Below are 25,859 nucleotides of genomic sequence, written 5' to 3'. Positions count from 1 at the left end.
CCAGATATTGATGACTCAGTTAAAAACTCGACAAACACGTAGAACAACAAATGATAGTCATCGAGGTCGCTGTAAACCCGGATGGATCTGCAACAGTTATACGAGATGCTATCGCGTTCAACAAAGTCTGCTACGAAGCGTTCAGTCATTTATTATTCACACTAAAAATTTATCAATATCTGAGTACATGCTAACGGTTTTGGAATACCAGGTATACGATGAAACGTATAAAACAACACACGTCACGTCTAGTCTGCAGTTTAGTTTCAAAGTTCTTCTGATCATTTACTATTGCTACTGCTACTGGGGTTGGTCGATTTCGTCGATAGCATTACTAAGAGGATTCGCCTGCTATGGGCCAAACAGGTTGCCAGCTTCACTGACTACGGAGTGACACAGAAAGTAAGCCAAGCTAATCTGGGAAGCTATGCACTACTCCACGAGAGTATATGTTGAATCTTAACGAACCAAGAGTGGTTTTATCATGGTACGATATGTTCATATGTTCAAAAGAGTTCGCTTCAAGTTGAATTTGCTACCCGATCAAGGGAAATGAAACCGCAGTAGGATGCATCAGTAAGGAAATATACAGTAATAGAATAGGAACCGCCCGTATTATTGTGAATTAGATCTAATTTTACACTTTCAAATAGATTGGGGTTCACTACAGGATGTTCTTGATTGCTTCCTCTTTGAATTAAGGATGAGATTCGTCTCACTGAGTTAGTGCGATTATTAATTCTGCTACGTGGATCGTTCAACTGAACCTTTAACTACTGTCTTATCAGGATCTTTGTTTCCACCTAAAGCAACTTGTGAATTTCTTGGATCATTGATTGAACTACTTACTACAAACTTTTATTTATTCGATCCAAACTTCTTCACAAGTATCCTTTCTTCACCCTCAAAAACACAATAAATTTAAGCGCAATTTCATCACTGGCATCAAATATCGAACCCGTAAACCTCCAATATCCAGCTGGAAAAACACTCGGTAGCCAGTCTCCATTGGGAGCAAAGTTTCGCACCCAATAAGACCCCTTTGGAAAGGGACATACCCATTCCACCCCGACGCGTGGGAAATTGGTGTATTCAATAAAGTACGGCTGGTATTCCTTGTACGCTCCGTTAAGAAAACTGCACATCCTGCTCTTGGAGATCTTCATGGGATACTCGTTCCACTGGTTATTGCCCAGGGGGCTGTGGGCCACTGTTAGCGATACTTGGTAGTCGTCGGTAAAATCTACAAATGTTTCACCGTCTCCATCCAGTATCCACGTGGTTCGATTGAACTTGCGTACCCGAAGTCGGGAGTAGTTCGCTAAATGGTTTCCTAACTGCTGCTCAAATCGATCGAATTGAACCTCCATGATCGAACAGTCCACGAAGTTGAGCGATTCCAGTAACAGTAGGTTCAAGAGTACTAATATCAGGCGAAACATTGCTGCTAAACTGAAGCTGAAGGTCGAACATCATTGTCGTTGTATGTGTAACACTAATGCGGCACTACAATAAAAGTTGAGGCTGTAAACTATTATCCAGATATTGATAACCTTACTACATAGTGTTACGTAATGCGAACTCGGACTAACTGAAACGTCATATGATGGTCGATAGTGACGCTATTAAATTGAATGTCACTGTAGCGGTTGAACAGAATTCGACTGGATTTATAAACGTCAGTCACGAAGGTACAGGTACGATTTGTAATGATTTTCGTGTTATCGATATCTAGCTGCATGCTAATGTTTGCGGAATTGCGTTGCGCATTGCGATCGGTTTCGAATTTCTACTGGTCATTGGAGCTGTGTGTGGTTGTCGGGCTCCGTTTGGCGACAGAAAATCACCTGGAACGGTTCCCATCTTGCCAACTTGATACGGATCGGAAAAAGCGAATTCAATGTAATTCTATGCGAAGAACATGAATTTTCACTCTATTCTAGACAAACATGTCAAACGTTCCTAAATGTGTGTAAATTGATCAAACATTTTACCCAAGAAATCAGCTCATGTTTCTTCTGCGAGTTCAAATCATACAGAATAAAGAAAAAAATATTCACTCTAGTTTCCTTTTTAGCAAATATCGCTGACAACTGTCTTTCGCGTCATCTGTAAGTTCCGCTTTTTTCCGCAATGGTAAGATTCCATATTCGGCCAAAACCGAACGGAACAATTGTGGTGCTTGAGAAAAGGCAACAGACGTTTTTCCTGGCTCTCCTGCACTTAAATTTCCTAATTGATGGTACCGGTTGCGATGTAAATGTCGTTCTTCAAGCCACAGAGACAGATAGCCTGTCATACGAAATATTTCTTTGCGAACTTCGACAGCTTGTTGTGCAGTGCTGAGCTCCTTCACGGTACTGATGGCAAACCAGCTAGACAAAAGAGAATGAAACGGTTAGCAGTTAAAGCAGTAAGCGATGCTTTTTTGAGTTACGGTTCTCATTCCAATGAATTGACAACAGTCAGACGGTTCTCTTCTGAATCTCTCACTCATTGGAATTATTATTGAGAGGAAGGGAAATTGACTGTTGTTTTATTAACAATATAAATACGGTTATGACGGTCATCTCATTACAAACAACGAGCTAGAATTAACAAATAGGCGGTTTCACATAAACAAGCTATGCATAAAAGAAACTGAAAGGTGGAGAAAAAATCAACAAAGCACCGCATGCTGCCTGAATACAGTACACTGATAATATTTAGTTTACCATACCAATCCAAAACAAATGGTACTCAATCTGTCTATCATTTCAATGCGTTCTTTCTCGCACGGCTTCTGTGAGAGATAGTTAACTGAAACACTATCCGAGGAAAATGGAAATGAAATAACGGTCATTTTTGTGGTGATACGGTCACTTCATATTTACCGTCCCAATTCAAAGACCATCGTGAGATTGCACAGCACTGTTGTTGTGTTTGAAAATCTTTGCCACCTTTTCTCTTCCAGTAGACGCTCTATTCTTGCGCTCAAACTTTCAGTCTTTTGAGTCTTCCGGTAAAGTTATACGTTTTTTTAACTTTCATACCTTTCTTCCGCTGTGAAATTATCTATTTATGTATTTACGATAATGTTTCGCCTGGAATATTTCGCCAGAAATAGCTGTCAAACCAAAGATTGGTTCAGTGGATGTTTATCGTTCTTTTACTATAAGTTTGTTCCAATACCAGGAGAAACTGGTAGTATTCCGCAGTAAGAAGCGTTTACTGGAACAAACCTTCTTTTTTACTTGTAAGCTGTTATTTGTTTCTGTCTTTTTCGTTTGTTCAGGTTTGTTCTAGTGGCTTATTTACTACAGCGCTGTGGTCACGATAGATGTGAAGAATACATTTAATAGCGCCAGCTGGGGAGCCAACACTGCAGCGCTGCACAGAATGAGGGTCCCCGACTATCTGTACCGGATCCTGGAGAGCTGTTTCCAGAGCAGATTGGGTAAATTTATTTTGGCCCTATTGGGAAGAATTCCTCACTATTTCAAACATGGACTCTGTCAGAAACTTGCTGTAAAGTCGACAAAAATGCCATATCAAATTCACTCAGTTGAAGCTTTTATTAATTTAAGAAACAAATCCTAGAAATACCCTTTCTTTATCTTCATGAATATGAGACACTTAATCAAAACATCGTCACTGGGGTCGAACAACATAGTCGTAAATCTCCAATAGCCAGCGGGGATCACATCCGGTACCCAGTCCGCTCTGGGAACAAAGTTTCGTATCCAGTAACGTCCCTTCGGATAGGGACAGAACCACTCGTCCCCGACACGCGGCATATTTGTGCTTTCCACGAAGTACGACTGGTAGTCCTTGTATATTCCGTTCATTATTTTGCAAACGTTGTCTTTGGAGACCTTCATCGGGTACTCGTTCCACTGGTTGTTGCCTAGCGTGCTGTACGACACGGTCAGCGAAAATTGGTACCTTTCGTTTAGATCTATGAAGAGTTCGCCTTCTCCGTCCATTATGGCGGTGGTCCGGTTGAACTTGCGTACCCGAACTGCGGAGAAGTTTGCTATGTGAAATCCATTCAACTGCTCGAACCGATCCAAGTGAACCTCTGTGATGCCACAGTCCACAAAGTTGATGGGTCCTAGTAGCAGCAGGTTCAGCAGTACCAATAGTGGGTAGAGCATTTTAGTTAAACTGAAGCCCAAGTTAGAACACAGTTGTGGTTTTATGCATTATACTAATGCTGTATGGTTTGTACAATGTAAACATCATATGCGACAGGAAAATTTATACGTGCACTTGTAAACTGTTATCCAGATATTGATAAATCGAACACTCAAAAAAAAGTAAACGTTATGCCTATTGATTTTACACATAGATTTTTGCAATTAACGGAGGCATATAGACACTATTTGCTGGCACATAAACCTTATGTGTGTATTTACAAGAAATATTAATCTTACATTCACATTTCATAACTATTAGGCACATAAAACCCCGTTCTATAACAATATGCACATATAACTTATGTGTGTGCATACATAGTTTATACAGTTGACACATAGAAGGTATGTGTGCGCGTGATAACAATAGCATTTCTTCTTCATATGAATTTTAAGCGGTTTGGAGTTAAAAGAATTAACGTTTGGATTTTTTTCAGTGAATGGAAACTCGATATATTTGCTGGCAAACAAGTAACATTTAGCCACAACCCATAGCGAGCTTTCCATTTCGTTTCAATGCTTCGATGAACACTGTTACTATTGGACTTGCTGCTTCTATTTAGAGCTGGGCTTAAGCCTAAAAAATCCGTGCGAAATTTCCAAAAAAATTCTAAAAATCTGTGAAATTTTCATCAAAGTGCCAAAAATCTGGTATTTTTGAAAAAGAATTTGTGACCAACAATTGCTAAATGTACAAACAAATCTTTGAATGTGGCAACCCTGATTTGGTCGTGCTCGGAGAAAGTGGGGCCCATATTATTGGCTCGAATCAAAATTCGTCGCAATGTCAATTGACGATAGGTTCAGCCGGAGTGTTCATTTGTGTTTACATTTTGCTAGCGTTGCCAATTTTGTGAACACAATCCAATGTGGCCACGCCACATCGCTTTTGCGCATGCTGTCCGACTTCGCTACCGCTCAGTCGGACTTAAACTAGAGATAGCCCCTACACGGAAAGGTAAAACAACCCACAGAATAAGTTCTTTTAACTTAAATTTAGTTAGTTTTCAGTTTGTCGTCGCTTTCGCACTTATTAGTGTTGTCAAAAACAAAGAGAGAGATTCGACTCAGTACGGGTCTTCCATGGAATAAGGTACTTTTTAGTTGTTTGAAGTTTACTCAAAATTAGGTAGATTCAACTTAAATTTAAGTATATTTAACTCAAGGTTGAGTATAAAAAACCTTTCAATGAGTTGTGATTTTTGCCATGGTTAAACGGAAACCACCTTCAACACGGTTTACCTAATTTTACCTTATTCCACGATACCCCGAGATTGAGTCAAAAGAGCTCAACTTTTGGTAGTTTTTCGTATCCGTGTTTACTTTCTCTTTCGATTTTTCCGGCGTCACTATAACACTTTTTACTTATTTTACAGTACAGATCGAAAGACGGTGATTTTAACTAGCATATTATGCAAAGAGCTGAGGGATAAATGTTAAAGTGACCGAATTATGAACAGAAGAGAAAGTAAACAGAGTAACTCATTGCAGATATGACGTTTTGAAAAAACGCTCAAGAAATGTGAACACAAATGAACACTCCGGATGTACCTATCGTCAATTGACATTTCGACGAGTTTTGATTCGAGCCAATAATAGGGGCCCACGTCCCGTTGGCTCGAATCAAAACTCGTCGAATGAAAACACAGTTCTTCTGTAGCGTCAAACTGGCGCCCAGGTGGTGAAATCCCTAGAGTTGAATGGAGAGCTGGAGCGTGGTACAATCGGAATAAAATTATCGAAGTCAGCAAAATGTAAGCACAAATGGACACTCCGGATGATGTTGTTAATCTTTTCCATTATATTCATCCAATACTTTATTTACGTTTATTCATATTATTTTGGTCCATTTATCAAATATCGTTCCATTTTATTTTATTTTTTTTATTTAGTCTATAGGAGCCGTCGCATTCTAGGTGTTACTTACGTTTAGTTTGTTTGTTAAATTTTTAGTTCAAATAAGTACTTTTTTAATCCATAATAGTATGCAGGTTTCATGTTGACTATATTGCTTGAATTCACCATTTTTATATTAGGTTTTCAATGTCTACACTTCATCAGCAGTAAATACACCAGGAGACTAATAAAAACGGGTCTTTATTGTACTGGTATCATTTATTTTCAGCAACACATGGAATGTCTCTATCATCACAACATTATTATATTAATTAAATTCATGGTATACGTTATATTAATTGCATGTTGTTATATGATATTCATTATAAATCATAATTTCCATTATATACATTATCCTGATAACATGAAATGCTATAAACACACTATATAACAATTGAATACTGGGAAGGGATGGGAGCAACAGGGTATCATACGAATTGAGGACTGGACGAGGGAACGTGGATAGCCAGCCCAAGTCACTTGAAGGAAACTTGTTTTCTTCAGAAGGTCTTATAAGAGTTTGACGCACCCTTCTCAAAACAAACCATCAGGTGGGTAAAGCATGTAAGCGAAATTTTTTACCTTTTGACTGGAATATTATTGTTGGAATAGACTCTTTTCCTACTTTTTCCTCTGCGAGGTATGCGTAAGTGCCTCTGCTTACGGGCCCGTCCAACCCTTTTTGATTTCCCTTTAGTAACAGCCATAATGTGAAGGTTTCACGATAAACTATTTCGGAGCTACTGTAAGTCTACCCGCATTCACTGGAAAAAACATTGAGCTGATGGTGGCTTCAAATCACATCACATTACATCACAAATGGACACTTCGGATGAGCCAACAAGGCTGGATGTTGTTGGCTCGAATCAAAACTTGTCGAAAGTAAACAAAGTTCATTTCATATCGCCAAGGTGGCGAAATCGTTAGAATTCAACGGGGTGCTGGAGCGTTGCCAGAAAATTTTTATTTCCAGATTAAATTTTACTAAACTTCCCAGTTAAGCTCAGCCGTCAAAAGAATTCGACGAAATTTTATATTGAGATTAATTTGATCAATGTTCTGCGGATTCTTAAGGGTTGCTTGGGGATTTATATAGTTGACACGGGAGAGGAGTATTAAGAGTTTAAGCAAAAATTTTAAATAAAAATCCACATAACAGAATGCAACAAAATTCAGTCATTTACATAGAGGCTGTACGGAATCACATTTTCAGGAAGTACAATAAAACATATAGTTAAACTTTTGTCCAGGTTTGTTTTATTCAATTTCATAGTCATATCCAAATGCACTTACCCCTTTTTACACTGTTCATAAGGTCTTGTATAGTCGTGAATCGCTGGTTGACCTCTTTTTAACTGGACTACTTTCAAGCAGGGTGGCCAGATAGAATTCCTTAATATCGGTAGGGTCACTAAAAGTTTGTCGGTAGTTATCGGTAGGCCGGGTTGTTGTCCCAAAAACGTAATATTGACATAGAATTGTAAAATACTGACAACACAGATCTCTGACCAAATCCAACCCAAAAAATGAATGTTGAGTAGGATGTGTCCAAAATCAATAAAAATCGGTAGTTTTCGGTAGGAATAACAAAATATCGGTAGTTTTGCCTTGGTCGTCTGGGAATCGGTAGGGAAGACCAAAATCGGTAGGACTACCGATAAATCGGTAGGTCTGGCCACCCTGCTTTCAAGTTGAACCTCCCCAAGTTGGACAGTTGTCCAAATAAAACGCATCTGAATGCCAAAATCCCATGTTAAAATTACTTCGACAATCAATCAGATTATGTTTGGAGATGTGAACAGATGCTTTTAGACCACCAACGTCTCTTTTGTGGAATTTTTGACATTTGTCAGTCGATTCAACTAGTGAATCGAATTCGTTTGTTGTACAGAGTGTGCGGTCCACCCAACGAATCAGCTCGTTTTATATGAAAATCCATTTTTCCCTTATTTTTGCTTCAGATCTTAGGATGTTTCATAATGTCCCAGCATTCCTCAATAGGGATCTTTAGGAGTGTGCGGGTTAGGGCATATTCTGATGCAGATTAGTACCGTGAGTTAATATCTCAGTCCTTTTTCAATTTTTTGGCCCGAAACTATTGAAAAAAACATTTTTTAGTTTGTTTTCTTTTAGGACAATAACACATCCAAACCCATGCGACTTGCACGACTCTATAGGTTGTCTTATCAGATCTACCATAGTTTGCAGATGAAACTTGGGATGGCAGGCTGCAAGCAAATTTAAAAAGTACCAGATCATGCTGTGTGGGGTGCTGTCCCGGTTAACAATGAGGCGAACGAGATATTTGCAGATACGTCATTTAGTAGGACAACTGTCAGTTTGCTGGTTGAATTTAATTTGGTTTTTTTTTAATTTAAAAATCATAAAAGAATAATTAAGGTGTAAGAATGATATGAGTGTACTCGTAAGGATACCCGCTACCAATACATATGAAAAACTGGCACAATTTTTCCAAATTAAAGATCCCTATTGGCCGCAATTCCAGTGCGTTCGGGGGACTGACCTCCTTAGTCTTGTACCACTCCAGAACATCTTTCGAGTAATGGTGCGAGGTTAAATCCGGCCAGAAAAGCGTAGGGCCATCGCCAAACCTCAGAAGTGGACGTAGACACCTTTGAAGGCATTATTTCAAGTACACCTGCCTGTAGACTGTTCCGGTTTTCATGGACGAGGTGGCTCCGCTTTCCACATGACGACGTTATGACGGACAGTAAAGAAAAGGAATCCAGGAAGCTACTGGAAATATGGTTTCACATAATCGCTCACCAGACAATGCGCTTTCATCAACAGCGTAGTGTAGAGCGTCTGCGCACGGGATTCCTGCCGTTCATCGCGAGTTGGACGTAAACCTGAACTAGTAGGATTCCTCTTGAAAGCTTTACACTATTCGAAGACCCATTTTGGTCACATTTTTTCCTTCCTATCTACGGTCAAACGTTCATCTCACCGTTTCAAAACACAACTTAACGTAGATTGGACCATTTCCATTTTCGTGCTAATGGAACGTTGAAAGAGGTCTGGATTTTCTAGGTTCGTGCGCAAGCTATGTTTACCCCGCTGATATGCCATTTTCGCAATAGTTGCACGATTTCTACTGTAACTAGTGCAATGTAAACAATACACATTGAACTAATGTCACCCAAAATTTCAACAGAAAATACCCGGTGAAAATAAAGGTACAGCAGTTTGACAGGAATGCAATTTGATTCCGTACACCCTTTATATTGCTTTTGGACGCGCCGTTTCATTTTAAATGACAAATGAAACTGACCGAATCTTCTGGAATGGCTGGAGTTGCTTACCGAAATAAATTGGGGGAAACGAGGCAAGATACTAGAATGTAGGACAAAATGCGCAGCTCGTAGTATTTAATAGGTTTCCTATTGAAATCTAGAACTCCGCCGGGGGGATTATTCTACTGTACCCTAAATGATGAGAATGCAAGTTTACCACTCAAGAATTTTAGAATCAGTATTCATGGATGATTGATTTGACAACTTACCGCGACTCGATCTCCACGTAATGTAATGTAATAAGTTCGTATATATCAATCCGTTTTTTTTATTTCAACCAACATTTTTCACATATAGCCTTGCTTCATCTTCATAAACACAATAAATTGAAGTACAATTTCATCATTGGCGTCAAATATCGATGCCGTATACCTATAATACCCAGATGGAACAAAACTCGGTACCCAGGCCCCATTGGGAGCAAAGTTACGGACCCAGTAACGCCCTTTCGGAAAGGGGCAAACCCACTCTTCCCCAACGCGTGGAAAACTGGTGCTCTCAATAAAATACGGCTGATATTCCTTGTAGTGCTCGTTGAGAAAACTGCACATCTTGTTCTTGGAGATTTTCACGGGGTACTCGTTCCACTGGTTATTGCCTAGGGAGCTGCGCGCCATTGACAGCGATATTTGATACTCATCGGTGAAATCTACGAAAACTTCGCCCTCTCCATCCAGTATCCAGGTGGTCCGATTGAACTTCCGTACCCGAAGTCCGGAAAAGTTCGTTAAATGAAAGCCCAACTGCTGCTCGAACCGTTCAAACTGAATCTCGGTAGCCGCGCAGTATATGAAGTTGATCGATTCCAGTAGCAACAGGTTCAACAGTACCAATATCAGGTAGAACATTGTAAGTCAACTGAGGCTAAAGGTAGAATACGATGCGGGTTATATGTGTTATATGGATGCCGTTTGGTTTGGTGCAATGTGTGCCAAACTACAATAAATGGCCTAGTTTGTACTTGTAAACTGTCATCTAGATATTGATAACTCAAATAGAAACTTGGAAGTTACCCGTGACGTGACAGGCACCCATGAAACGACAAATTACGGTCAATAAAGTCACTTTAAAATCGCATGGTTCAACATGATTGATGATATTGGGTACAACAAAGTATACCACCAAGATTTAATTCATTTTTAGTGACCCTATTAGAGTTATCGATATCTTGATACCCGTAAACGTTTTTAGAATTCTACGTATATGATGACACGTATAAAACAAGAAACACACGTTACATCACATCTGCAGTTTAGTTCCAACGTTGGTCTGGTCACAATTAGCTGTTTCTAGGGTTAATCGAGCCTTTGAAAAATGCTTCTATGGGTAGTCTTCCAGCTCTCCTTTGAACCCTAACGATTTCGCCACCTGGGCGCCAGTTTGACGCTACAGAATGAACTTTGCTAACATTCGACGAGTTTTGGTTCGAGCCAACAACCCTGTTCTGGGTCCCCTATTATTGACTCGAATTCAAACTCATCGAAATGTCAATTGACGATAGGCTCATCCGGAATGTTCATTTGTGTTTACATTTTGTTAGCGTTGCTAATTTTATTTTGATTCCTACGCCACATCTGAGACGAGACGGGCAGATAGCAAAAAATCGAACGTTAAATGCAGCCAGGAGATACTGTCAATCCAGCCAGTCCATTTAAACTATGTGAGGCAAAAAGAGACGAACGATAGAAAGAACAGAAAAAAAGAAACCATCTATCAGCAAGTCCCAGCGCCACATCGTTTTTGCGCCTGCTGTCCGACGTCGTTACCGCTCAGTCTACTTAAACTAGGGAAAGCCCTTATGTTTGAGTAAGTAAGCTTCCGACAGCGGGTCGGCGGATCCCCAGCGGCTTTGCGCCTAGTCCTAGTGCACCTAGAACAGCGGTTCCTGAAGGGTATCGGATGGTTACCGGAGTCCGGAAGGTTCAACTGGAGCCGGAATTCTTCTTGTTTCTAATTCATATTCCGGCTCCAGTGACACAACCGATTCTAACTCCTGTTGTGCTTAACTGGGAAGTTTCCTAAAATTTAATCTGCGAAATAAAAGTTTTCTAGCAACGTTCCAGCACCCTGTTGAATTCTAACGGTTTCGCCACCAGGTCGCTAGTACGGTGCTACCGAATGAAATTTGTTTACTTTCGACGAGTTTTGATTCGAGCAAACAACATCCAGCCAGTTTAACAGTCTATCACCCATTTGATGTTTCATGGATGTTAGTTTAGTCGAACTCCGCATCATATTCTATCATAGCTATGTTATCAATATCTGGATAACAGTTTACAAGCTTAAACATGACTATCATTGCAGGATGGTGTCGAGTTAACACATAAAACCCAATCGATTTCGAACTTCAGCCTCAGTTTACTTACCATGTACTACCTTTTACTGATAATTTCGCCCCTGCTGGTACTGGACTCGAACAACTTTGTGGACTTGGCCACGGAGGTTCAGTTGGAACGGTTCGAGCAGCAGGTAGGCTTCCATTTGGCAAACTTTTCCGGACTTCGGGTACGCAAATTCAATCGGACCACCTGGATACTGGATGGAGACACCGAATTCTTTGTAGACCTCAGCGATGAATACCAATTCTCGCTTACCTGGGCACATAGTTCTCTTGGTAACAACCAGTGGAACGACTATCCGATGAAGATCTCCAAGAGCCCCATGTGCGCTTTTCTTAACGGACCGTACAAAGAATACCAGCCATACTTCATAGATAACACCAATTTTCCACGCATTGGGGAAGAGCGGGTATGTCCCTTTCCGAAGGGACGTTACTGGGTGCGTAATTTGGCTCCCGCCGGAGTCTGGATACCGGAGGCGTTAGCAGGTGGATATTGGAGGTTTACTGGCTCGGTATCCGATGTCAATGATGAAGTTTTAATTAAGTATCTTCTGTTCATGAGGATAAAGAGAGAGCTTGATTAATGCTTGATTTTCCAAATAAATTGAAGTGCTGGTAGGGTAACAGGCATATTTTTTGAACAACGTTTAAATGAAGCTATATTATCTATAACCTTTCTCAGAATAATGGACCAGTTGTACGGTTTCTTAAACATCTATGTAATACTTGTTTAGCAGCAATGTCTTATTTTCTGCATAAATGAAAATAAATATTCTATTCTGTGCATCTATTCTCGCTGCAGTAATCCAATTATCGCCGCCTTGGCGTGTCAAATTTTACAGCATCGAAAAAAAGTCTGGTTGAAATGCTATGCCTTATATTCTATTGCGCCAAAAAATTCTAACTCGGTACTCAAATCATGGAGGCCATCGCCTTAATTTGCAAAGCGAAGTATTCTCATTTTTAACTCTATCAAAACGCACATGAAAGAATCCAATCAACGGTTAGAAAAAGAGCGCACTTAGCAAATAACCATGCGAAGCTAACACCTGATAATAACTAGTTCCACATCACACTTTGCATTGTCCCGAGCCGAATTTTTTGTGTAGATGAAAATAAAATCTCAGCAATCAGCAATCAGTTGAATAACTTGAAATAATTGATTGCATATACCCGAAAATGCATTACAATATATTTTCAAATTTATGTCTTAGTTTGGCCGCACTGCTGATTCTTTTCTGGGTGATGGATGCAGAAAGATTGTTTTAATTGTGGTAGTGTACCTAAAGTAAACATGGTAAAATAGTAAACGTTCGTATTTCTGGAACATGTATTACAAAACTAGGCATATCTTAGCGCTTAACGAGCGCTTTTATAGTGAATTAATCGTAAATGTATTATCATGCTAGAATTGGAGTATGAATCAGTGCAATGGTTAATACACTCTTTGCAAAATCAGGAGAAATGAGGCGGTAATTAAAAGCTGGTATATTTGGTTTTTCTATGAGTCGTTACGTCCTGTTTCGATTCACTTTGTGAATGAGGCGAACTGCCTCGGTTTCCCGTACAAGCATTTCCTCAAATATTAGCACGTATCAAAATATCGGTCATCCTGCAATTATAACATGGCGACTGTCTCTTCGTGGCGGCAGACGATTTTGAGCCCAGGTGTATTCTGTGTATCCAGTTTAGCAGCCGATCACCCATTTGATGCTTCATGGGTGTTATTTTAGTCGGACTTCGCATTATACTTTATCATAACTATGTTATCAATATCTGGATAGTAGTTTACAAGCTCAAACATGACTATTACAGTCGTGGTTCGCTGGTTGGACACTTTTTAACTGGACCGCTTTGTAGTTGGACATCCGCTAGTTGGACCATTGTCCAATTAAAAAGCATCTGAATGTCAAAATGTCATGTCAAATTCACTTTGACAAGCAAAATGACAAGAGTTAGAGATGTGAGCAGATGTATTTATACTACTAACATCTCTTTATACCAGTTTTTGACACAGCGAATCAAATTCGTTAGTTGGGCAGAGGCTGTTGCCTAACTAGCGAATCACGCCTGTATTGTAGTATAGCATCGACATACGCGAACGAACAAATTTGTCCACGAAGGTTCAGTTGAAACGGTTCAAGCAGCAGGTGGGCTTTCATTTAGCAATCTTTCCGGACTTCGTGTATGCTAATTCAATCGGACCACCTGGATCATGGATGGCGAACTTTTTGGAGAACTCACCGAACACAGCTCTCTTGGTAAGAACCAGTGGAACAAGTATCCCATGAAGATCCACAAGAATACGATGTGCATTCCAATTTTTCACACGATGGACAAGAGTCCATGTCCCTTTTCGAAGGGACGTTACTACGTGCGCAACTACGGTCCCAGCGGAGACTGGCTACCAAAGGTGTTATCAGTTGGATATTGGTATTCCAAATAGATTGAAGCGCTGGTCTATGCAAGCGTATTTCATTCCATGATTTATTCTGAAACCTGTAAGATATTTTAGGTCAGGTGCTTATGCGGATCCGCCGAACCTGTGATCCATTTATTTGTTCGGCTTATTCAAATATAGGGGCTATCCCTAGTTTGAGTCCGATTAGACGGTAGTGAAGTCGGACAGCGTGCATATAAAGCGATGGGGCCCATATTATTGGCTCGAATCAAAACTCGTCGAAATGTCAATTGACGATAGCTTCATCCGGAGTGTTCATTTGTGTTTACATTATGCTAGCGTTGCCAATTTTATTTTGTGTCCACCACCCAATGTGGCTATGCCACATCGCTTTTGCGCGTGCTGTCCGAATTCGCCACCGCTCAGTCGGATTTAAACGAGGGATAACCCCTATGTTTGAGTAAGCCGGGCAAACGAGTGGATCACAGGTTCCCTTGCTTCCGACGGCGGGTCGGTGGCCACCTCGCCCGGCGGATCCTCAGCGGCTTTGCGCAGCTTTGGTTCCTAGGCCTCGGTTATGCGGCTAAGCCGCATCGAAATGGTACCCCTTAAACATTCTAACTAGAATCGTCACCGTTGTGTCAACGGAGCCGGAATACGAATTAGAACCAGCCAGCATTCCAGCACCCCGTTGAATTCTAACGATTTCACCACCTGGGCGCCAGGTTGGCGATATGAAATGAACTTTGTTTACTTTCGACAAGTTTTGATTCGAGCCAACAACATCCAGCCAAGCGATGAACATATGATTACGGCCTAAAAGCCAACTGTCAAAATCCACTTTGAATGGAAAATCCAGACAAACCGTTACTAGTCCAACACAGTTCACAACAGTTTATGAAAGAGAAAACTTTTCTCTTTCGTTTACTATCAACATTTGTGATTGGCGTGTAACGGTTTGTTCGGAATTTCCATTAAAAGTGGCTTTTGATAGTTGGCTTTTAGGCCGTAATCAAATGTTTGTCGAGAAATGAACGGCTGGATGTTGTTGGCTCGAATCAAAACTTGTCGAAAGTAAACAAAGTTCATTTCATACCGTCAACCTGGCGCCCAGGTGGTGAAATCGTTAGAATTCAACGGGGTGCTGGAGCGTTGCCAAAAGATTTTTATTTCCAGATCAAATTTTACTAAACTTCCCAGTTTAACTCAGCCGGAATGCTGGCTGGTTCTAATTCATATTCCGGCTCCGGTGACACAACCGATTCAAATTAGAATGTTTAAGGGGTATCATTTCGATGCGGCTTAGCCGCATAACCGAGGCCTAGGAACCGAAACGGCGCAAAGCCGCTGAGGATCCGCCGGGCCAGGTGGCCACCGACCCGCCGTCGGAAGCAAGGGAACCTGTGATCCACTCGTTTGCCCGGCTTACTCAAACATAGGGGCTATCCCTAGTTTAAGTCCGACTGAGCGGTAGCGAAGTCGGACAGCACGCGCAAAAGCGATGTGGTGTAGCCACATTGGGTGGTGGACACAAAATAAAATTGGCAACGCTAGCAAAATGTAAACACAAATGAACACTCCGGATGAACCTATCGTCAATAGAAAATAGAGTTACTATATTAAGAGTTAGGTGCACACAAAAGCCGGCAAACTGGCAGCTCTTATTTCAGGAAAAAACACTGGCATCCCATGTAAATGTTCAAGATCTAGGTCATAATTTCATTGTCCTAAGTAAGAACTTTACGTGCACGAATAGAAAAACTAATTCGAAGATCTGATTATATGATTTCATACTTGTGGGAATATCCCTAATAAAAAATCTTATACACGAACTTTAATCCATATAGTGCAACGATTCCATATATTGTTTAGATGATACCCTGAACAGGTCGTTAGGCTCTTGAATCATAAGATGTTTATTAGGGATCTCTTGTTGTTACAGAAAATTTTTTTTGGTTCTTTTCGTTTCTCTACTCTCGATAACACAAGATAAGAGTAAAATAGTTATGACCATAATCACAATACCTTTTCCATATAAATGTGTGTCTCCGCCTAACTATGAATATAGTAACTATAATAGAAAATCCTCCCGATTTTCCCACCGACTAAATCGGCTTGCGTCGGCACAATCGGCCGACTATGCCGTCAATTAATCGGTCGATTGTTGCACCGACTCTTATGGACTTATCCAGCTGCGTTAGTATTGTGCCGTTTTGACGTTTAAATTGGGAGGAAAACAAATCATTTGCACTGTGAATTGGGAGGAAAACAAACCGCTTGTAGGCTTAAGGGGAGGGCGGTAGTATAAAAATGCGAGATCTCAGTGTGTGTATTTTAAACGTCAGATATCTCAATGGGGGTTTAACATGGACGTCTGCCGACGCGACAACCGATTAAATATGAACGACGAAATCTATTGAAATCGGTTTATTTCAACCAATTAAATCTATCGATTAGTTGGTAGTTTAAAACTGGAATCAGATTCACATAGATTAAATCTGGCGATTAATATGGTGACGAAAATTGTTCACCGATGAAACCCAACTTAGTAGGTTAATTAATCTGTCTACCTCGAAGCACCCTATTTCGTCGGTCGACTGGGAAATTTATGAACTGTCAAATTTTCTATGGGGCAGTCAATGTTGGATAGCGTAAGGTCGGTTCCAGGAAATAGTGCTAGGCGAATGCCGCTACGCGAAGCTTTAAGAGTTGTGTGAAGATCGTTATAATGAAGAAATTGTGCAGCGTTATGATCGTGTTGAATGGTTTCATTTAGTAGGTGTGCAGGTTATTGAAGATATCGCTAACGTCAGCTGGATTTGCCAATTCTACAAGACCACATTTATCCCCCAACCAGTACTGCCAACCAAACGTCCGAACAACATCGAAATCCGCCAAAGGGTAGCTTAACTCCATCGGTGGATCCAAGACCACAGTTGTATCTACTCGAAGTGGAGCATGTGGAACTCGAATCTGGGCGAAAAGTTCGAAATAAAGAGCTTCCTTGAACAAAGGTACAAGGTTCTTAAGGATTACGGTAACGAATCATCGCCATTGAAGTTGAAGATTCCGGATTAGAACGCCTCGTGTAAGCTCGAAGAAAACCCAGCTCTGGATGTCGTCCATCAAATTCGATATCTTCCAACTATTCGTTCCAAGCAGCATGATGTGCGTGCTCATTTATGTAGTCAGATGCAGTTGGCATAAGAGCAACATCGCTAGAGGAGTTGGTTGCAGACATGCGTTGCACTGTCTATCACGGAATTGATCGTCTACAAATCCTAGACCAATGTTCATTGCTTCAACGAATTCCGGTATACGGAGTGAATACTGTAACTTGTTCTGTTCCGCTTGCTTAGCTGCAACCCGACATCCAACCGTCGTTTCCAGTGAAATTTGGTGGTAGCTTCTTGCTATAGACACCGTATCGACCGCAGATAAATCCTAGACAAGCGTTCATTGCATTGGGGTTGATTGCGCACCTGTTGCTGTTTCTAAAGATTCTTCTGTAAGGAATATGGAAAACGTCGATCAGCTGGGGTTATCCGATAGAAGACATGGAGTTCAAAACGTTGTTGACGTGGACGGCGTTATTTCCGAAAGGGCGAGCTTTTGTAGATGTTACATATACGAGATTGTCACTTCTATCCATCCGGTCACAGCCGATATAGCCCACTCGACGTGTTTCGCGACAGCGAGATCTTAGAGTCGATGGAAGTTAGTGGAGTTAGATCTTGACGTAGCAGAACACCGCCGATGAAGAAACGTAGTGGACACATGTTCGTAATCTATCCGCGGCCAGTCATCGGTTTCGGAGCCCAGAAGCTCTCGGTGAAACGAGTTCTACTCGAGTGTACTCCCTAATTCGCCACAACGGAGCCGCACTCACATCTACATACTCATTTCGAAGCTATGGATCCTGTTAGAACTCCATAAGAATGTTCATAGTGTACCGAAAGTCACCCGAGTGCAAGGAATAAGTGGACGAAGATAATGGAAAGCCACCCACTGTTACGTTGCGTCTTCCTAAACGAGAATGAAGCTGCGCGGTATCCAGCTATCGAAACCATTCCAAATCATCAACGAAGTCCTACATCGCTACTGCAATTCTCAAAGCCACATACTAATCAGTCCGAAGAGAGTCTAGCGGCTCAAGAGAGATAGAGCATCGCCGCAGCCTCCTCTTCCATACTCTCGTTTAATCGCTATCAACCGCCCGTTTACCTACACGATGGTTGATTCTTTCGGACCATTAATGGTTCTGATTTGGACGACAACAGGAAAAACGGTGGGAGCTCCCCGCCACCTGTATAACTACTCGCGCCATTCATCTGCAGATCGGTTACACACTGATTATCGACTCTTGCGTCATGGTCATTAGGGTCATCTAGAACGATAGCGGCCTCAACGAAGAAGTAATCGAACAACTCGATTTAGAAAAAAAACTGGCTAACGAATTTAGCTTTAGTCGCACCCAGTGGACAAATCCGCCGATACAACTTCATAGGGAGAGCATGGTAAAGGTTTATCCTTAGCGTGAAACTAAATTTGACCACACTGCAACCCAGCAGATTTAATACCGACGGTGCACTACAGAACACCTTGATTGAAATGGGAAACATCATCGTCAACTCACGACCACTGACGGCCATACTCGTTAGTCTCGACAAATTTCCTGTGTTAGCGCCACATCATTTCAAGCTAGCGTCAGCAAACGGCTTGAGGTCTGGGGCTCAGTGCGATGACAACCCTGGATACAGGAAGACCTATTGAGCTCAGAATATGGCAAGCCTGTATCGGAAGCAATGGGCTCGTTATTATCACTTATATAACTAATCGCTGCGACGTCGTAGTAGTTCCAAAGTTTAATCGAAACAGGGACATTGCAATGCAAAGAGCTCACAATGGGCTGGGGTTCGTAGCACTACAGTATGGACAGCATCTGGTGGAATCTACGACCGTTCAGCGGTATCGTTAGTGGTTCTTGACGTAGATATTGGAGTGAATGAGGGTTGCTGGAAGAGCCTTCGCGCATTGCGTGCGTTACTGATTACGTTCCGTCGCGACGCGTCGCCAGTTACGACATAATTCATCCCACTCATCTTAAACGATTGTCTGCAATGCGAAGGGCGCAATCAACACGAAGGACTGTGATTCCCTTCACGACCTTCCAGCATTCGATCTGTGCAGAATTCTAGTTCAACAATTCACGGTATTCAATAAAAGTGATATTTGATGTTGTTCGCATAAGGCTACGCGTTACCTTTTGCGTTCTGTATCCAAGTGGTGCGAACCAAACTTGTACTGGAATTCGTAAATTTTGGCGAGATCGGAACCCGCCCTAGGAGATTTCACGGAATCGAACAGCCCTCACAACATCTGGTCCAATGGTCACAGCGACCAGTAGAACATTGAAGTCGCACAAAATGTGTGCTCTAAATTGGGTTTGTTGTTTTAAACGGTATCGGTAACACGATAATCATTACAAGTCATATTCTGTGCAGCGGTTACAGTTGCATTCAATTCAACGACAACACGGTTACCGTTCTGTGGAGGATATGTTCAGTTCATATACCTATTAATTCTACTTAGGTTAACCTATCAATATCTTGATAACAGTTTACAAGCACAAACTAGACTATTATTTTAGTATGGCATCAAATAAAACCACAATCGAATCCGAAGCTCGACATCAGTTTGCTTACAATGTTCTGCCTGGCATTGGTCCTTTTAAACCTGCTACTGGTACTAGAATCGAACAACTGCTTTACCACGGAGGTTCAGTTTGAGCGATTCGAGCAGCAGTTAGGTTTTCATTTAACAAACTTTTCCGGACTTCGGGTACGTAAATTCAATCGGACCACCTGGATACTGGACGGGGATGGCGAAATCTTTGTAGACTTAACCGATGAATACCAAGCAGCGGTGTCAGTGGCGTACAGCGCCCTTGGCAATAACCAGTGGAACGAGTATCCAATGAAGGTCTCCAAAAGCAAGTTCTGCAGTTTTATTAACGGAGCATACAAGGAATACCAGCCGTACTTCATCTACAGCACCAATTTACCATCCGTTGGGGTAGATTGGTTATGTCCCGTTCCGAAGGGTCGCTATTGGGTGCGAAACTTTGCCCCAGATGGAGACTGGATTCCAAGTAGTGTTCCATCTGGTTATTGGAGGTTTACGGGTGTGCTATCTAATGCCAATGATGAAATTTTAATTAAGTATATTTTCTTCATGAGGATTAAGACAGGATATTTGTGAAGAATGTTGGTTCAAATATATAAAAGGGTTGATATCTACGAGCGTATTTCATTTCACGTAGAGTTTGAGTTTATGGTAAGTTTTTCAAATTTGTTATCCAAGGACTTCGCTGTGATCTTGGCCATAGTCCAGCTTCAAACGATCTTGGTGTAAAAATAGCGAACAGTCTAGAGCATCTGAATTCAACCGGCGACAGAGGAAGGATTTTAAAAGGTTAGAGTTAACCGAAGTCCCATCTATGGTACTTTGATCGAAGCGTCTCATATGAGCCTGACTTTCGCGGATTTCTTAGGATCCAGTATAACTCCTAGTTGAAGATATCACATAAACTGTCCAGCATAGGTTGCTCTGTGGGCATAGCCTCCTCGTACTCTGCTATTTGTACATTCACTCGCTGTTTCAATTATGAGTCTAGTGCTTGTAAACGGCGAACTGTCATTGGATAGCTGTTGGGGAAGCATAGATCATTCACTTTCCATAGCAGGCGAGTTTCAAACCCAAAGTCCGACGACGGGTTGTCTCCTGCATTATTTTTCTAGCCCGCCTGTCATCGTTTCATTTGAGACTCTCGCTAGAAACAGTAACGCCAGCCCTTTCAATCATGAAACATGAACCTCCTCGGAGCTGTTCATTCAGGATCGGAAATGGCGTCAACGATTGGCAAGCGCCTTTTGTACTGGTTGGCCGCTCCAGCAACTGTAGATGCTATAGCCTAGTCGACATTTCGCGGCAATCGGCTCATTGCTTCCTTCTTCGTGCAATATCCCGCAATGTCTGCTTCGGAAGAAGTAGATGTCTTACTGTGCGGGATTTAATCGGTTTTCGTCGTACAGCACCCTCAACCTCGAACTTCACATGCTGGGATTTATACTCTTTTTTTGTCATATTTCCAGAGCACTGTAAGGCAAAGGACTCCGCTGCCCCGTTTACGCTTTGGCCAATACGACTAGCAGAATCTTTGACGGATGAAGCTTTGCAAGACTGCTTTCCGTGGTTGTTCAGATCCTGCAAAGCCCTTTCCGCTGCGCTTGCTACAGGCCTTTTCCGGTACAGTTGTGATTCGCTGGTTGGTCACTTTTTAACTGGGCCGCGTTTTAGTTGGACCTCCGATAGTTGGACCATTGTCCACCAAAAAAAGCATCTGAATGTCAAAATCTCATGTCAAATTTACTTTGACAATCTATCTTTCAATCTTTTATACTACTAACGTCTTCTTTGGAGTGTTTTTTACATTTGTCAGTCGGTCCAACTAACAAATCAAATTCGGTAGTTGGACAGAGACTGTGGCCCAACCAGCGAACCACGACTGTACTTTATTGTCCATCATAGAGAACGCTCCTGTTGATATTAGTTCCGATGAATGTGTCTGAACGAAGGTCTTGTCATTCGGCCTCTGCTTATCTAACTTAGGCAATTTACCGAAACATGACAGCTCGAAGGTTACTTCGCTTGCCGCGTTGACCAGCTCGGACATAAAATCTTCGAAAGTTGTTAGAGTAATCGTTGTAAGCTGCCCTTTGCAGACAGCCCACACAAGCCTTAGATTTCGGATGGCCGACCTGCTTTGAGGTGGTCCACGAGATCCTGTACCGCTAGCCCAAGCTTCATAAATGTTTCTAGCCGATCGTGCTACCGATGATGGTAGCTGTCGAATCTTTGTAATTCGGGCCGACCATAAAATATTTGCAAGTTTTTAACGACGACTTGTCCTACTCCGGTAGGAAGTAGTAGTCGGCTTCGTGTGCCGATTCAAGCGCGTGACCCGTCAGTGCTCGTTGTAAGCGGATAAGATGTTCCACGTCCGTGTATCCGCAAGCAGTCGTTAATTGCTAGAAACTACTGATGAATATCACCCAGTGTCCGGGGTGGTCGCTAAGCATGGGCAGCTCTTTACCGATTACCTGATGAGCTGCGATTATTTAATGTTGATGTTTTACTTTTTGCCTTTCTCATATAAAGAAAGGCTATGCAATCACTGTAAAAATCGACTTTTTAACCGAGGCCCGGAGGGCCGAGTATCATACACCATTCGATTCAGTTCGTCGAAATCGGCAAATGTCTGTGTGTGTGTATGTATGTGTGTGTGTATGTGTGTGTGTATATGTGTGTGTGTCATTTAAACTCACACAATTTTCTCAGAGATGGCTGAACCGATTTTCGCAAACTTAGTTTCATCTGAAAGGTATAACGCTCCCATAAGCTGCTATTGAATTTTTAGTTGATCCGACTTCCGGTTCCGGAGTTACGGGTTGAAGAGTGCGGTCACACAGCAAATTCCCATATAAACTGGTACCACCATAATGTTCAAATGATGTAAAACATATTAAAATTGATGTAACATTACTCTAGTTTGCGGGTCTGGATCACTAATGATCAATCAAAGCAGCTTTGACCACATTGGCCACCTATGACGGTTCATGACGCCCTCGGGGAACCCGCCAAGTTCCTAAGCTAATATCACACCCATTCCACAACGAATTCTCTACCGATTTTTACGAACTTAATTTCAAATGAAAGATACAGTAATGCCATTGACTGCTGCTGAATTTCATTCGGTTCTGACTCTTGCTTCCGGAGTTACAGGGGTGTTAGTAAGGATACACTGGAATTTCCCATATAAATCGGTACAATCGTAATACCTCAGAGGCTAAAAACTATTGAAATGGTCACCAAATTACTTCTAATCGTAGATCTAGATCACTGATTGCCAATCAAACATTCTTTGAATATATTGTCCACTATCGACGATTCCGGAATTCCGGGCATATTCCACAATTAAAGTCACATCGGTTCATCGGTGATGACTGAGCCGTTTTTCTCAAACCAAGTCTCAAATGGAAGGCAGAATATGCAGTTGCGTATTGCGTCGCCGCCCCCCCCCCCCCGTCTTGCCCTTACACCTCCCTCCTTCATCACTCCCCTCCCCTTGGACCACCCTCACGCCCAGATTTCCTTCATCCACCCCGTATACCGAAATAAGATGAAGGATTTCTGACGCATCCTCCACACCCACTCTACTAAACCCCCATTCCCTACACGTTCAAACGCATTCCACCAACCTTTGCAAATTATAATCACATGAAGATAACATTGAACTCATGCTTATTAAGCTAATTAAATATTATTCTTATATAGAAAGGTTATGCAATTGCTCCAAAAACCGACTTTCTAACCTCATATAACATTCGACTCAGTTCGCCGAGATCGCAAAATATCTGTGTGTATGTATGTGTGTATGTGTATGTGTGTATGTATGTGTGTGTATGTGCGGATTTGTTAACAAAATGTCCACATCGGTTACTCGGAGATGGCTGAACCGATTTTTACAAACTAAGATTCAAATGAAAGGTATAATATTCCCATAGGTTGCTATTGAATTTCATTTTCAACCGACATCTTGTTCCGAATTACGAGTTGAAGAGTATGGTTACAAAACAAAATTTGTTGATTTTTCCAAATCGGTTTCTCGGAATTTTCTGAACCGATTTTGACAAACTTAATTTTAAATGAAAGGTCCATCAGCTGCTGTTGAATTTTGTGTGGATCCGAGTTCTGGTTCCTGAATTACAGAGTGATACGTACGATCACGCAGCAAATCCCGATTCTAACGAATTCTGCGATGAATGTAAAAAGGTGATTTTTTTCCAAAATGTAAACACAACTGTTGAATTTGTAGATCTAGGTCCCCAACAGTCATTCAAAGTCTCTTTGGCCACACTGGCCACCATCGACGGATCCGGAAGCATCCAAAGTCAGAATAACGGTTATATTGGTTTCTCGAAAATGGCTAGATTTGCTCAACTTAGTCTCAAATGAAAGGTGTTGCGTCCCCAGAAACTGATATTAAATTCCATCTCCATCCGACTTCCAGCACCGGAGTTACGGGTTGTGGAGGTCGATCACATAGAAAACTCCGATTCAAACCGATACCGCGATGAATGCAAAAAGGTGCTCTTATATATACTTACCAAGTGTAATAAGAATGAAAGACATTTCCATAATGTTATATTGTACGAACCAGCTATTAAATCATAGTTTGGAGAAATGAGAAAGGCACAATTGCACCTCTAGGTGGATTAAAACAGGTTTTAAATGTATAATTACTTAAATCTATGGATTTTGTAATTTTAAAATTCTTGAATTTAAAATTTTTTTAATCCTTATATTTTAGATTTTTTTAAATTTTCATTGTTCAAGTAATAAATTTTTAATTTATTCATCATCAATTTTTAAAATTTTTGAATCTCTAAATCTTTAAACTTTAAAATTTTTAGGTTTGAAATTTTCAAATCTCGATAAACATATGATTACGGCGCAAAAGCCAACTGTCAAAATTCACTTTGAGTGGGAATTTCAGACAAACTGTTACTCGCCAATCGCATATGTGGAGAGCAAACAAAAGAGAAAAGTTTTCTCTTTAATGAAAGACATTTTAACAATTTTAACATTTCTCGACAAACATATGATTACGGCGTAAAAGCCAACTGTCAAAATTCTCTTTGAAAAGAGAAATCGGACAAACCGTCACCGGTCGCACACAATTCGCAGTTAATGTCCGATTTCTCTTTTCAAAGAGAATTTTGACAGTTGGCTTTTACGCCGTAATCATATGTTTGTCGAGAAATGTTAAAATTTTCTATTCCTAATTTTTTTTATATTCTTGAATATTCCAAATGTTTAATGAGTAAAGTTTGGAATTTTAGATTGTTATTTGTTTTGAAGCTTAAGTACATATTTGAATATTCCAAATACTTTCTTTTTCTTTTTGATTTTTATTGACATTTACATAAGCACAACGAAATCTCAGTTTTGTAGGCATAAATTTTCTTAATAAATAAAATTCTGAGACAGTTCGCTTACTGACTAGCATACTGGACGGTATGCTTATGATATCTTTGTGCTCTATCACACATTTCCATTGTAAGCAGTACAGCATTGTTAACATAACGCTTTCTTATAATTAAGCCCACAAAGCGAATAAGTTCCATAAGCTGGTGGTATCAGTAATACTCAAATAAAAAAAAGCGTGTTGGAATACATGTAGAAAGTATTTTTAGTGCTACTTCCTTTAACCATACCATAACTTAGTTAATCTTTAATTGTCATAGGTAATAATTTTTTTATTAAAAATTCCTGTTTTTATTGAAAACCCACTAACCGAACCAAAACAAATTCTCAAACACTACTCACCATATTGTATGGTACGAGTTGACATACTTAGACAGTGTAACGCATGCTGAACATAAACCGGCAACCCTATGCCTGCGCACTCATGCTGAGTGCACCCCACAATCTTTGCATCCGCCATTAACACATCCTTTTTCAGCATCCAACAATCAATCATGCAGAAGCACAGCCAGCTGGGTGGTCCCTTTCCCGGTAGCGCTTAAGATTTCACACATAATAATGCTTTACAAAATAGTAGATCTCGGATGCGGAAACAGAGCATATGTACGATGTGAGTTTCCTTG

General features: G+C 41.0%; 5 protein-coding genes across 5 annotated transcripts; 2 read left to right on the top strand and 3 right to left on the bottom strand.

Annotated features, from left to right (window-relative positions):
* Window positions 1-881: 881 nt before the first annotated feature.
* Window positions 882-1,442, bottom strand: LOC131695404 (uncharacterized). The gene has a single exon (XM_058983889.1). It carries the CDS (start codon window positions 1,440-1,442, stop codon window positions 882-884), a length of 561 nt encoding a protein of 186 aa, XP_058839872.1.
* Window positions 1,443-3,575: 2,133 nt separating this feature from the next.
* LOC131695403 (uncharacterized) lies at window positions 3,576-4,136 on the bottom strand. Its single transcript, XM_058983888.1, has one exon. The coding sequence runs from the start codon at window positions 4,134-4,136 to the stop codon at window positions 3,576-3,578; it is 561 nt and encodes a 186-aa protein (XP_058839871.1).
* Window positions 4,137-9,672: 5,536 nt separating this feature from the next.
* Window positions 9,673-10,233, bottom strand: LOC131695402 (uncharacterized). The gene has a single exon (XM_058983887.1). The coding sequence runs from the start codon at window positions 10,231-10,233 to the stop codon at window positions 9,673-9,675; it is 561 nt and encodes a 186-aa protein (XP_058839870.1).
* A 1,519-nt stretch (window positions 10,234-11,752) lies between these two features.
* On the top strand, window positions 11,753-12,310 carry LOC131695401 (uncharacterized). The gene has a single exon (XM_058983886.1). The coding sequence runs from the start codon at window positions 11,753-11,755 to the stop codon at window positions 12,308-12,310; it is 558 nt and encodes a 185-aa protein (XP_058839869.1).
* Window positions 12,311-19,833: 7,523 nt separating this feature from the next.
* Window positions 19,834-20,388, top strand: LOC131695400 (uncharacterized). The gene has a single exon (XM_058983885.1). The coding sequence runs from the start codon at window positions 19,834-19,836 to the stop codon at window positions 20,386-20,388; it is 555 nt and encodes a 184-aa protein (XP_058839868.1).
* The last annotated feature ends 5,471 nt before the right edge of the window (window positions 20,389-25,859 follow it).

Source organism: Topomyia yanbarensis, unplaced genomic scaffold, assembly GCF_030247195.1.
Source record: "Topomyia yanbarensis strain Yona2022 unplaced genomic scaffold, ASM3024719v1 HiC_scaffold_4, whole genome shotgun sequence".
Classification (NCBI taxonomy): domain Eukaryota; kingdom Metazoa; phylum Arthropoda; class Insecta; order Diptera; family Culicidae; genus Topomyia; species Topomyia yanbarensis.
The sequence above is the reverse complement of the archived record's forward strand: the minus strand, read 5'-3'. Positions and strand labels throughout refer to the sequence as shown.

Excerpts from the sequence above, each read along its gene's own strand:
- LOC131695402 (XM_058983887.1), bottom strand. The coding sequence starts at position 10,233 with ATGTTCTACCTGATATTGGTACTGTTGAACCTGTTGCTACTGGAATCG.
- LOC131695404 (XM_058983889.1), bottom strand. The coding sequence starts at position 1,442 with ATGTTTCGCCTGATATTAGTACTCTTGAACCTACTGTTACTGGAATCG.
- LOC131695400 (XM_058983885.1), top strand. The coding sequence starts at position 19,834 with ATGTTCTGCCTGGCATTGGTCCTTTTAAACCTGCTACTGGTACTAGAA.
- LOC131695403 (XM_058983888.1), bottom strand. The coding sequence starts at position 4,136 with ATGCTCTACCCACTATTGGTACTGCTGAACCTGCTGCTACTAGGACCC.
- LOC131695401 (XM_058983886.1), top strand. The coding sequence starts at position 11,753 with ATGTACTACCTTTTACTGATAATTTCGCCCCTGCTGGTACTGGACTCG.